Consider the following 14,012-nt stretch of genomic DNA (forward strand, 5'->3'; position numbering starts at 1 on the left):
TACTTGTGCACATCATAAAAGTTAAATTATTGTATTCATACTATTATTGTATTTATATTATTATGGTCTTTATACTGAAGTAGACTAACAAGACTGAAACATAATTTTATAAACAAAGCAAAAGCAAAAAATACTTATGTTGGGAAGGTAAGTAAATACATCACCTGATCTGTCAATTAGCTAAAAAACTATGCAAAGCCTTGCCCCTCTGTTCTTTGCTGTTGATGATTGACGGTGGAGCTTATAGGTCTTTGTGTGCACAAATGAAGCAAAAATGGATTGTTTGTTACATGTAGAATTAGAAACAATACCAGGCATACATTTGTTTCTAATTCTACATGTAACAAACAATCCATCATGGTTATCATTAAGATAGTGCTGACCAAAGACTATAGAGAGGGGTCTTAAGTTTCAGCGTGTCGCCATTCATTTTAAATCTAATGATTCATATTCTTAGAAAAACTGGAACCCAGCAAAAACATCAAAGCACAATCATAATCTAGATTTAAACATATGCTGCAAATTCCAGGGTGACTTAATGGGTTGGACTGTATGACAATTGGTTTGCCTACAGACGCTTCAGATTCAACATCGAATACATAACTTGGTTGTATGTGTATTGTAAAGACAACTACCCAATGGATAGGTGTGTATATTCAGTTAAAATACAAATGGCATTATAAAGGCAATTGCAATGTTAAGTGTATTTCCCAAGACTATGCAATTCGTCTTTTGATTGGACGATGTTAAGCTAAAAGGTTACGTGGCACTGGAAACCTTGCGCAGTCTCTATGTAGGTCTACCGGTAGTGTTAGTGGCAAGATGGTGGCAGCCAGGATGCAGCTCACTTTGTACACGGTTTTGCTTCTGAACTTTTTCAACAGTTTCGTCTCCGCTTTATACTTTCACATCGGGGAAACGGAGAAAAAATGTTTCATAGAGGAAATTCCAGACGAAACTATGATTATTGGTATGTATCATTGTTTCAGGCTGAGTTTTCCTTGCTAGCTTGCTAGCCAGTCGTTGAAACATGGGTAGTTAGCGGTTAGCTCGGCTAGCGACTTTCTAGAACTGGCTGCACGATAACTAGACGGTAGTGTACGTCACCTAGCCTGCTAGCGAGCTTGTTGGCTAACCATCATTAGTTGAACTGCATTTCAGAGTAGAAGGATTTCAAAGTCATTGCAATTCACTCAAAAAAACTATGTCCCACAGGTAAGGGTAACGTTAGTGACATTTGCTAAGTGAACAGGCGACAAGTAATCCCTTGTAGGTGTTCGCTGTTTACTTTTAACACGAAAAGTTCATGTCAGTTAGCCCAGCAATCTAGCAAGCTAATTCCTGTCACTTAACCCAGATGCTTAAACTGCTTGCAAGATGAATTGATGTTGCTTGTCTTCCTGGTCAAGTAGCTAGCGTTGCTGTTTGCTAGCCGCCTTGTGTAATATGTTTCATCAGTCAGAATTACAAAGCATTTTTGATGGCGACTTGACTTGCTAATTGTCGGCTTTGTAAACGACTTAGTCGAGTGTTTTGCAACTAGGTAATCGCAAGTAGGCTAGCTGATTTGTCATTTTTCTTTTTCCTGATTTTTCTGGACTGTCATTTTTCTGAACATTACATGCTGCATGGAGTTGCCATCTGGCGTCACCTATATTGTTATTGCTCGCCCTTCCAGGAAACTATCGTGTACAGCTGTATGACAAAATGAAGGAGGAGTACATGCCTGCCACTCAAGGACTTGGCATGTTTGTTGAAGTGAAGGACCCAGACGAGAAGGTAAACTGGTTGTAAAATCGACATTAAAATGTCATGTCTGTTGTGTATATCCGTACATGAAATTAAATATGGTGTATGTTAATGTGGTGTGTGTGTTTCTGTAGGTGATCCTGTCTCGTCAGTACGGGTCAGAGGGCAGGTTCACATTTACCTCTCACACCCCTGGTGAACACCAGATCTGCCTTCATTCTAATTCCTCCAAGTTCTCCCTCTTTGCTGGTGGGATGCTAGTAAGTATATGTACATATTAAGAGTCTAACCCTGCCATACCCTGCACCTCTATGGTTTTGGTGTCTGAGACTGCATATGTGGCCTCATAGTGCTTTGCAGTAGTATTTGACTCACAGCTCAACTTTATGAGGCTTGTGGTGCATTCCAGTTGCCCTCGGAAGTCTGAATTTTCCAAGTTGGAAATTTCAAAAGGAGCGCCTCCTCAAGTTGGCATTTTAACTCTGAAAGTCTGACACACTTCATTAACCCCGACTTCAGAATCCAAGATGGCAGCCCCCGCACATCTACATTGTTAGCACTTCTGTCTTGTTTGTGTCTCATTAAATTAGTCGCACACACAGTACTGTCCCACTTCTATCTGTGGACATGTTGCTACGGTGTTTGTATGCACAAAAGCATTATTGCTAACAACTGTTATTGCATTTTGTTACTGGAACACGGTCCACTTGGTTGTGACGTCATTCTCAGTTCAGACTTCCAAGGTAACTGGAACGCACCATCACTCCCCTCAACAACTGGAGACTGTGGGTTATGTTGTTTACCTCCCCTCACTCACAGCACTGCCCTTTCATTCGGTTCTGTCTTTGATCATACGTGCCTCTTTCCTCCACTCCAGAGAGTTCACCTGGACATTCAGGTTGGCGAGCACACCAACAACTATGCAGAAATCGCAGCCAAAGACAAGCTGACTGAGCTCCAGCTAAGGGTCCGTCAGCTGGTGGAGCAGGTGGATCAGGTTCAGAAGGAGCAGAACTATCAGCGGGCAAGTCCTCCGTCATGTCAAGTGCTTGCACTTAATTCCATGGACTCCTGACGTATAACTTCCCGACATGTTAGATACCTTGAAGATGCAATGTACTGCCATACATATGAAAGTTGATCATTGGTAACTAGATTAACTCATAAACTAGATGAAATCATACGTAACAGTGTCCACACTAGTGTACTTTATATGAATTGGTTATTTGTTTTGCTTGTGAATGATTTCATATCTGATTCCATACTGACAATTGCGCAATAGATTTATGGCACATCCTTATACTCACCAATCAATGAGGTGTAGTGAATAGTTGATTATGACAGAGAAGACGTGTGTCATATAAACTGCAGCTGCTATTATATTACTATAGTCAGAAGTTGGAAAATTGACTACTAAGAAGTAGCCTATTTAATTTCTCAAGGGATGTCTGAGTGATTTGTTTTGTCCTGTGGTTCCCCCGCAGTATCGTGAGGAGCGCTTCCGGCAGACCAGCGAGAGCACCAATCAGAGAGTGCTGTGGTGGTCCATTGTCCAGACGTTGATCCTGGTGGCTATTGGCTTCTGGCAGATGAGGCATCTCAAAAGTTTCTTCGAGGCTAAAAAATTAGTGTAGTGCGTGTGTGTGCAGGTTTTTTTTTTTGTCCTTGTATGTCCTTGAAAGAATATGCTTGTACATTGTACAGTGAATGCAGTATGCAGACAATGGTTTTGGTGATATTTCCTAAAATGCCAGAGCACAAGCTGGTGGATGCATTTGGTTTCAACACAAGTCCCCTACCCCACGTGTTCATTTTTAATTGCTTTGAGATTTGTTTTTTCAACTTAATTTTATTACCCTCCCTCTCAACATGAATCTTGACCGTGCTTAAGATGCATTTTAAATGCTTGGTTGTCTGAAGTAACATTTTATTTGACGCCAATCCAATGTTGACCTCATTTGAGTTACCGCGGTCATTGAGGATCTGTTCAAACCTGGTCTTTCAGTGTCTTGAAAGGGTTAAAACCACTGCCCTTACATTAACCATTCTCAGTTAGTTTCAATCATTTTTCAACCTCAGAGGTAAAGTAATTATATCCGTTTCAGTTCCTCAAATTGAAAAGGATTTTGCCCCCTTTTTTTTTTTTTTTTTTTGTGCATACTAGACGTTTGCCATGTGGACTAACAGCTCTGAAACTGGATGGTAAACTAGCTTACACACACACACCTTTCACCCAAATATGTTGTGTGTTTGGTAGTTTGCTTGCAATGGTTTGTTACTGTAGATGATATTTAAGGTTTTGTTTGTGTAGAAATGAATGTATGTTTTTGGATATGGTTTTGTTTTCAAATTTCTTTTTGTTGCACATTCTGCAAACGGACACAAGCTATCTACATCCTTGGCAAGTTCTTGGAGAAATTAGATATATTTAGCATCTATCTGAAGGTGGCAACCAGCTCGGGTTTGGAATTTCAGTGCTATAAAAACACTTTGTACAGTAAGGTGTCTGAAGTACAAATATATTTTGTACTTCTCATGTATGATACCCCCCTCCAACTGTGTGTTGCATAATGTTGTAAGTCAATTTGAAGGTATCCCTCTTCCATGGCATTCTTGATGTTTGTCATAACGGGCCTTTTTTTGTTTACTTATGGAAGGAAACCCAGACAAAAAAAACAGTAGTTGCGTATGCTACATGTGTTTATGAAACAGTATAACAATCATGAGCTGAGTTTCAGGAATGTATTTTTCTAACAGATCGCTAAACTTTCCTTGTGCAAACGCTCAGGTAGTCATTTTTGTACGGACTGTTCAGAACACAAGTGTTCAGGGAATGGGGACTTTGGTCCTAGTGTTTGCCATGGAAGGACGCAACATCCCAACAACAATGTGAGAAAAAGCATGTCTGTGTAGTGCAATTTTCATTCATTTGGTCGTACACCTTTTTCCAGCAACGTGGTCATATCCTTTGAACTACTGTTAAAGTGGCACTGAAAATGCTAATGGGTGGCTGATGCTCACTGATTCCATCCTTTTTTTTTTTTAAACATCTGGTTGTTTGTATCACATCTTAGTAGACTTTCAAAGACAGTTTGAGTCATTGGGCTGAGGCTTTTTATTTTCTAAATACCGTGGGTGAGAGGTAATGATATTTGCAGCAAAACATCTTTGTAATTGCACTCAAAAAAAATGGAAATAAAAGATTTGTCTCCTTTGGTTTTTGTATCTTGAGCCCAGTCTTCTGAACCTGTAGTCTACTACGGAACAAAGGAACCGTACGTAATACCACTTTCAATCACCAGATGTCAGTAGAGAAGGTACAGTCGTTTGTAGATATGCTTCATCTCACACTAGCGGTATAGTTCACAGGGCGCAGACCAGAGTGTATTACACGGTCTGTGGGATATTGGAAGCTACTACATATGTACAGGTGTGATTAAAGATTATGTCAATCATGCCACAATTTCAGTCAACAGGTCAGATCTGAGAAGTGATTGCTAATAGGCTAGCAGACTCATCAGAGGACCCCCCCCCCTTCAGTTTAAGTCAATGCCACCTTGTTTTATCATTTCTTTTAGAGGAAAATATGATCATAAATTAGTTTTCATAACATGTCCTTTATATTACATGAAAGATCGTTGTTTTGCATGCTTAAACAATAATATGATGCAACTGATGTAAGGGGGGGCTAAACCATTTTGAGAGACATGGACAGCATCGTACCCCCATGGCTTAAGACTACGTTATTGTGGGGGGAGGGTATGGCACCCTAACAAAAACAAAAAACTGAAACTGCAATTGTCAATCTGCAAGAGACAGCCCTAGATTGCTAGGTCCACGTTTTATAATTCTCACTTTTGTGTCCCAGATCAAAGTGACTTGATCGTGAGTCTATGGCAAGGGTAGAGAACAACAACTGTATTGAACAGTCCAGGTAACAGCTCATTTAAACGCCAACACGGAAGGCGGCAGTAATGTAACAAGTTGGTTTGCAACTGGGTACATCGTTAAGGAAGTTACGGAACCTTTACTCAAGACAACAGTTGCAGTGGCAACATTTGCGGTTACACACACTTTAAAAAAATCGAAAATAGCCAGCGTGTAGGATTTTTTCCCCCCGAAGATGCCAAGTAGTACCGGTGACGGGTCTTATCAACGGAAGAGGATTTGCGATAGTGAAATGAATCCTTTGCAGTTTATATAAGTTTGTGATACAAATAGACAGGGTCGCATTGAAATGATAAACTTAAGCGCTAATGTTATAGCTAACTTAGGCTAGATATAATTTAGCGATAGCTGACAAGCTATCGTAAGCGCAGAGAATGTATCTTTAGCTAGCTAACTAAATGGGTAATTAAACTCCTAGCTAGACAACAGCCTAAGGATATGAGTTTGGCTGGGGACATTTATACCATGATACTTGTTAACGACAACGTTCAGCAATGCTGAATAATTTAACTTTATTGATAGATAGCTGCCAGTTCGCTGCAATGAAATTATACGGGTTGTGGTATGAATAAATCAGAGTTGTAGTTTAACTCTGGCTACTTTACATTAAGGAGAAGGCGCAAAATGGAGCAGAGTGTCCGTAAAAGGAAGAACATTTTTACACTCTTACATTTGGAGGAACTGTACCGTTAGTTGGATACCCCAGCTGCTACATTTACTTTTCAGAGACATTCAAACTGCCAAGGTACCCGACTTAAACTCCTTGGACGTCTGCCTTACATCAGCTCACCAACGAAGTTAATTTGACACCAATCCGCAAGATGATGTATTCTTCGCGTAGGAAACCAGTCCTTTATTTCAAAGAAGACAAAAGGTAAGATTGCACACCAGTATATTTTAATATAATGATATAATTACCATTAGTTCTCCTTAATATAGGTTATAGCCTATCTTTGCTAAATGAAACCAACATCATATCCTAGGTAAGACTACATAGCCTAGTAAGATTTGGTTCTTTGGGGATTTTTTTTACCTATTAGCTGCCTTTCTGTGTATGCCATAACAATGAAATGCGAAGTTCAAGCTGTTTCAATTCTGATGATGTGGTGTTCTCGCTCAAAAGCTCAAACTCCAAGATGAACAGACAAGACACTAATCCGTGAGTTGGCCTAACAGGGCTGAAGCTGCGTCTTAAGTATAGCCTACTTACACCTATTGGTGTACTGGTGTGCTACAGTGGTTGATGCACCGCATGTTGTCTTTTAAGCATTTGTTTTTGTGTCCTACTATATGATGCATCCCCTTTCGGAGATAGAGCAGAGGTCCTGTTCTATTACAGGCTAGGCTACCAACCCAACGGGCTAGCAGGGCCTTCCTACCCAACATGGGGGTTTATTGTCACTCTCCAAAACCCTCCTCTTGTTTCAAATGTGAAACAAGCAGGACATCCTTGACTGGATGTGTTCGTTACATCATCCAAATGAGAGACAAATGCAGTCAAGAGAAATCTGGAAACGATGAAAGAGCAGTCACCACAGCTTTTCACCTCATCCTAGACACCGTTGTGGGAGCAAGTTTGTCCTCAAACGTCAGCATTATTATGTGTCTATCTAATGCCACTTTTAGTGACTTGCTATGATATCAGCTGTACACAGTGCATATCATAATTGGTACACATCATTTAAGTGATCACAGAATCAGGATTACAGGGGAGACCTGAAGTGTACTTTGTTGCCTCAAAACTATTTTCTGCAATCCAATTCAATAATCTTAATTTTAACGGCAATACAAATTGAAATTGTCTCAAGGTGCTTTACAGAGCCCAGAGCCTGAACCCCCTAGAGAAAGCACTAAGAAAACGGTGGCATGGTGGCATACTCACTTTTAACAGGAAGAAACTTTAAGCAGAACCCAGCTCATAACGGGGACCCATTGCAACCTTTGGCAATATTGGAGTAGTCTTCAATAAATTATTATTTAATTTTTTAGTTTTACCATGACTACTTTTTTTGGCTAAAAGCAGTGTTCTTGCATATTAGTTGTGCGTTTATGAGCCTCAGTCGGCCGTCTCCATCCCTCGGGTGTGTAAATGACAAGCTAACAGTTGAGTGCCAAATTGTTCAAACAGCTTAACAGTGCTCATTGAGCCAGCTTTAACTTTAACTGTGCGTGACTGCTGTGATTGTGTGATTTGTTGTGGTGTGCATACTAGACAGGCATGAAACATAACTGGTTGAGTTGCATAGCATTACTGCCCACACAAGGGTCATGTGGGCTACTTGAGTGGGTTTTGGTGGTGGTGGTTTAAAATTTTGTCTTTTTAAAAATCACCCTAAAGACTTTGAAGATGTTACTGAATTGCATTACCACTCGTTTGGTGTATGGTGACTACATTCATTTAGCATATGTGTGTTTGGCAGGTTTTTGACAAGGAAGTGCACAGTGTTTAAGCTGTTTGGCCTGTGCTTGCTCCTGGTGATGGGCTCTCTGCTGTGGCTGCAGTTGAGCTGCTCTGGAGACCTGGGCCAGCCCCCACCAGGCGAGCCCCCACCCCAGCACTGCCCCGAGAGGCTTCCGCTCAGCCAGGACAACCCGGGCTGGGGCCCCCACAAACTGGCCCTGATTATCCCCTTCAGGGAGCGCTTTGAAGAGCTGCTGGTCTTTGTGCCCTTCATGCACGCGTTCCTCAACAAGAAAAGGATACGACACAAGATCGTTGTGGTCAACCAGGTGGACCACTTTCGGTAAGTGGAGGTGCTTGTGCGTGCGTGCGTGCGTGCGTGCGTGCGTGCGTGCGTGCGTGCGTGTGTGTGTGTGTCTCTCAGTGGGTACTGTGGTTTTGAATGTGTGTGACAAAAGATAAAGGGCAGAAGTTTCAAACAAATACTCATAGCACTGATGAGCAGACTACTTGACTACTTAAAAAAGAAAATGCTTCCATCTCGTCCTTTGTTTAATATTTGTGCTATTGGCTGTTGATTATGTTCAGTGTTTAACAGTATCAAAACACTGTACCCCCAAGCACCCACAGCACCAGGCCAAACACTCACACAGCCTCGGGCTGTTCAGTTATGTGACTAACCAGTGCATTTTCATCACATAAATGTGTAAATACATATACATTTTTTTCCTCACAATGTCTTATGTTCTCCCATCTCTCAAAGTTTCAACAGAGCCTCCCTCATTAACGTGGGCTATCTGGAGAGTGGAAATGAGACAGACTACGTAGCCATGCACGACGTGGACCTGCTTCCCATGAACGAGGCCTTGGACTACAGCTTTCCAACGGAGGGGCCTTTCCATGTGGCCTCTCCAGAGCTGCACCCCATCTACCATTACAAAACCTACGTAGGCGGCATCCTGCTCCTCACCAAACAACATTACCAAATGGTAACTTGCACACAAACATGTGAAAGAACCTAAAAATGGGCATTTGACCTAGTTTTAATCTCTTGTGTTTTTATGTTTTGTATCGGCTCATTTGTACAGCACTTTGATTTACAAATGTGTATAAATTGTGTTAGATAAATAAACTTGCTTGCTTTGCACTGCTTGCCATTCTGTCAGTTGGAGTGCTTTAATGAAGGTGTTGGTTTTCATGGCCTAGAGAGGTATTTGGTCTTGTTTTACTTTACCAATGTGTTGGCACTGTGTATACATCAAATTAAACTACGCATTTATTCATGGCACCAAGAAATGAAGCTGATTGTCCATAAACTAGCCATCATGCTCTGTGCAAACATGGGTGCCTGTCTGACTGATGTGTCTCTGTCTCCCACAGTGCAATGGCATGTCCAATCGGTTTTGGGGCTGGGGAAGAGAGGATGATGAGTTCTTTAGGAGACTCAAGACTGCTGGACTGCAGGTAATCCTCTGGTTCGCTTGCGCCATCTGGTGGTTGGTGGTTATTCTATTGTCATTGCCAGGGACTTCTACAACTTCCTGCACTGTTGTCCTGAGTCATGGAGTATAGTGTTTGTTGGCTATCATTACTGGGTGTTTTTTTTGCCAACCCAAAAATGCAGTGATTGGCCTTGCAGAGAAAGGGAGAGAGTTACACGTAGGACATTTAGAAAGTAATTTTGATGCTGATGCTATATCCAGCTTCCCTCATCAGAAGTGATTAGCATGAACTGATCAGCTGTCACTGTGCCTCCAGCTTTTCAGGCCAAATGGGATAAAAACGGGTTACAAGACCTTCCGCCACATCCACGACCCTGCATGGAGGAAGAGAGACCAGAGGAGGATAGCATCTCAGAAACAGGTAGAGAACAGGGAATGAATTCTGACATGTCATTGTCCTAGTCACTGAAATAAACTGCCCCCCCCCCCACACACACACACACACCCTGCCTTCATAGTGGAATATAATGTAACAAATAAGTAGTTATCGTTGGTGTCTTTATCGTCGTTTGGATGTCACAGTTGGCATTCTAAGTGACAGCCATTTACAGACCTCTCTCTTCTTGTTTTATATTTCACTCTCGGTGATAACCCAGTAAGATTTGTTCGATTTCATATGCTGATTAAATTGGACATGTTGTAACCTGTTCTAACCATCCTCATTTGAATATGATTAAGTTCCAGCATTGCTTTCTTAGAAAAGTGCAGTTTTTATTCATTTTACTTGTTTTACTTGTATTGTTCACACAATAGAAACTGCCCTCAGTGCAGGATCATGTTTGTTTCATTACCACACAATCTAATCGAAGTGTGAGTCATGTTAATGGCTTGTGAAACACTTTTAAAGGTGTCAGTGAAAATCCGTTAAATCTAGAAGTCTTATTGTAATGCCCTTCTCTGCGTATCTTTCTTTCTCTCTCTCCTCTCTTGTCTCTCTTTTCCCCATTTCAAGCACAATTCCTCAATCTACATCCATCCTTTTTGGTGATAGTAATGAATTATACAGGTGTTCATGCTAAAGCTACGTATTTCCATTCTTCTCTTTCCTCTCTCTCTCTCTCTCTCTCTCTCTCCCTCCATCCTTCAGGAGCAGTTTAAGGTGGACCCTACGGGGGGGCTGACTAACATGCGCTACACGGTGGAGGCCAGGCAGGAGTTGACCATCAGTGGGGCTCCCTGCACAGTCATCAGTACCAAACTGGAGTGTGACCTGGATGACACACCTTGGTGTCAGTTCAGCTAGTCCGACCCTCTTCTCGCTAGAACATTGACATCATGGGAGTGAATGCTGTCACTTTTCATTGAAAATATTTTCATTTTATGCAAATGCTAAAGTGCTCTATAGCTGCCTGATTTCCTCTCCGAACAAGCTGGCTGAATCTTGTGACTAGATTTCATGAACTGCACAGGAGTTTGATCTATTCCAATTCCAGCATTTTGTATGGGTTTGTTTGTTTGTTTTTTTCTTTTCTTTTTGTTTTGTGGAGTCAAGTTACACCATAGGATGCAGCAGTGGCCTTTATTTCACAGGGATCCAACGGTATCCTCATGCAGTTGTTCACATCTATTGTTACGGTGATTGGGGACAACTTAAACCTCTTGAAGCTGGATACTAGGATATCACTGGGAGGACAAAATCCTCATACGCCCAAACGTGACAGATGGTTTTAGGGTACTTTGGCGTGCATTTGCACCTATTTATATAACATTAAGTGTCTGGAAATTATTTGCACATTGTTTTATTCTTATAAAATTCATAAATTTATTTCAATCCAACTTCTTGTAAGATGTATGTGTCTGAAATTTTCATAGTTCTACTGGTTCCAAAGTAGGCCTCCAATCAGTCCTACTTTGTAGTAATGTTTTATTCCAAGAGATGCATGCAAGATCATGTAATTTATCCACAGTCCTGGTTGCCCTCAGACCTACACAGCCACATCAACAGTTCAAGAAACAAGGATTCATGACTCCTTGTCAATGCTTGCCAGACCTTCTTTCTGGTAAAATGGGGATTTTACTTACGATTGGAATTTTAAGGTGCTGGCAGAATGAGTTTGATTTTTTTTACCTGTTCTAGATGGGAATGAATCTCACAAAAATTATTAACTGTAACTTCCAATACCTGTCGATGTTCTTCCCCAACGTTAATTCGAAATATTAGCATTGCTAAATAGGATTAAACAATTTGTCAGCATGCGATAATCATTTAAAAGTTAAAACCGTGAAACACATTTTGATGAGCTAAGCCATTAATGTGTTTGATTAATGTTTCACAGCACAGTTGATCAGTGTTAATAAGCAGTGATCTGCCTGTAAAGATGCAGTTTGACTGATATGACATAGTACTAAGGGAGGAGAACAATAAGCCCATTTTAATTAACTTAAAAATAGCTGTAACCTTGTCTCCAAAATGCCACAAAAACCTCAAACCGAACGTAGAATATTACGCTGAAAGGGAACTTCTTTTACACTTTGCCCTATTTTCCCATCTTTTTGCGACCAGATTTTTATTTACTAGGGACAAAAGTATTTAGTAGCCTATTGACTTCGGACGCTATAACTCTCGACCGCAAAACTGCTGTAGCCAGTAAGTAAACCGCCTTTTCTCGCTTTTTCCCGCTCTTAATGAAATGATAAGGGTCTGACTACATGAAAGGATCCCTACAGAGATAGACATATGTCTCTATACCTTAACTAAAGAAACTAGATAATTACAGTTATTGAGGTAAACAGACGCAGGGCTGTCTCTGTAGGGTTCCTTCCCATGTTGTCAGACCCTTATCATAACATGACGAGAACCTGTCAGACACAGATGCTTGCTCCATGGGATTACATTGTAGGCTATAGCCTAGTTGTTTTGCAGTTGCCGGTTATTGTGTTGATAACAAATCCTACTGGACCAATTTCAATTGTTTTCGTCCCTAGTAAAATGTTTGACCTAAACGGATGGGAAATAGCACTAATGTCAAAATATCCCAAAGTATACCTTTAACGTTCCTGGTATCCCGATCAAAAATTGCACATGGACTGGACATTTAATAATTCAAGTTTAACGTCTCCACCGCCTGTAGAGTGGAGATTATCCGATAAAAATAGCAGCAAATTCTAGCCCAAAGGTTAGCCTTTTTTGAAAATGCATTCTCCCTTCAAAGAGTTGGTAACGAGTAAAAGGGCAGCTATGGGTTAGTCCTTTGCTGTCTGCCCATAGGCTACAGCCAGTTGACAAGGCCATATCCTCGATTAATGGGGCCTAATGACTCAAGATATTAGACTTCTTCTGGAGTATGCTGTAGCCTATCATAGTGGTCATTCCTGCAAAAAATGCATCCAATACAATTAATCCCTGCATTTGTAAGATGCAACATTGTTCTTAACCTAAATGTCTCGATTTAAGATAACTTGTCAATCGCTGACCTATTTCAAATATTCTTAGAGCTTAAGCACGAACGAAGTTTATGATTGGTCCAGACCCCAGACTTGTCTACTGCTGAATACAATTGTCTGAGATCTCCGCTGAGCCTAGCTAATGGGTCTAACTAGCCTTGTTGCCTACATTAAGCGTAGGCCTAAATTGGCTAGACTATATTTTATTGAGAATAATTATACGACTTTTTATTATTTTTTTTGCTGTTGACAAATCATTCAGGTGTCGGGGCTGTTATATCGAAGGTGTTGTCGATTCTGACGTGGCACACCTTCAAGGACAATTTATGTGGAAAGACCTATGTCCATTTATCGTTCATTATAGTCATACATAATTTCAATAATTACAATCTGTCTATGCTTATTTTCGACCAGGGTTATCCAAGTGACAAAAATATGTCTCACTGAAATATTCTTAGACTATAATTTTCAGACGGCATAGACTAGAAATTTCCATATTTAGAAAATATACACCTGCTACTAAGTAGCCTATAAGTCTTTAATTCGACATGAATTAAGTCGCATTGGATAATAGTTTCTGCTAAATACCAGACCTTTACGTTTATCAAATTTATTTTTAACATCTGCCTTGTTGAAACTAATTGAATTGTCAGAATTAGCCCTAATATTACTGAACAATTACCATTCTTTCGTTGCAACGATTTGTAGACTATAGGCCTGTGACCTTTCATGTCTTTGTTTCGCGGCAGGTCGCTTATTTGAATATGCATATGCGGTTCACTTACACAGCAACAACAACAAAAACATTGTCAGTATAATAATATATAATTACTTTGGTTGGCCATCAGGGAACAGAGAACAAGTCAGGACTTCGTTAGGTCGTAATTTCCCTATTAACACCGATCACCCAAATCTCTGCCCTCATCAAGCGGGATTTAGGTTTAATTCCCTCAAAGGCGTCGCTAACCGCCGGAACAACACCCTTGGCTTCTCTGATTAGACCACTAGGGCTATAAATGCCTGGCAGT

At 40.7% G+C, this 14,012-nt stretch overlaps 2 protein-coding genes across 3 annotated transcripts; both read left to right on the plus strand.

The window, feature by feature from the left end:
* The first annotated feature begins 768 nt into the window (after positions 1 to 768).
* Positions 769 to 4,965, plus strand: tmed9 (transmembrane p24 trafficking protein 9). The gene is made up of 5 exons (XM_012834432.3): positions 769 to 970; positions 1,679 to 1,779; positions 1,884 to 2,009; positions 2,627 to 2,773; positions 3,234 to 4,965. The coding sequence occupies exons 1-5, from the start codon at positions 823 to 825 to the stop codon at positions 3,381 to 3,383; spliced, it is 672 nt and encodes a 223-aa protein (XP_012689886.1). The 5' UTR covers positions 769 to 822; the 3' UTR covers positions 3,384 to 4,965.
* An 846-nt stretch (positions 4,966 to 5,811) lies between these two features.
* On the plus strand, positions 5,812 to 11,376 carry b4galt7 (xylosylprotein beta 1,4-galactosyltransferase, polypeptide 7 (galactosyltransferase I)). Of its 2 annotated transcripts, XM_031587253.2 has the most exons (7): positions 5,812 to 6,571; positions 6,821 to 6,856; positions 8,118 to 8,441; positions 8,862 to 9,087; positions 9,479 to 9,562; positions 9,857 to 9,961; positions 10,688 to 11,376. In XM_031587253.2, the coding sequence occupies exons 1-7, from the start codon at positions 6,519 to 6,521 to the stop codon at positions 10,841 to 10,843; spliced, it is 984 nt and encodes a 327-aa protein (XP_031443113.1). In that variant the 5' UTR covers positions 5,812 to 6,518; the 3' UTR covers positions 10,844 to 11,376. The 2 variants fall into 2 exon arrangements, with proteins under 2 accessions (XP_031443113.1, XP_031443114.1); XM_031587254.2 differs by lacking the exon at positions 6,821 to 6,856 and having other exon boundaries at positions 5,814 to 6,571.
* Positions 11,377 to 14,012: the final 2,636 nt, after the last annotated feature.

Source organism: Clupea harengus, chromosome 20 (genome assembly GCF_900700415.2).
Source record: "Clupea harengus chromosome 20, Ch_v2.0.2, whole genome shotgun sequence".
In the NCBI taxonomy this organism is placed as follows: domain Eukaryota; kingdom Metazoa; phylum Chordata; class Actinopteri; order Clupeiformes; family Clupeidae; genus Clupea; species Clupea harengus.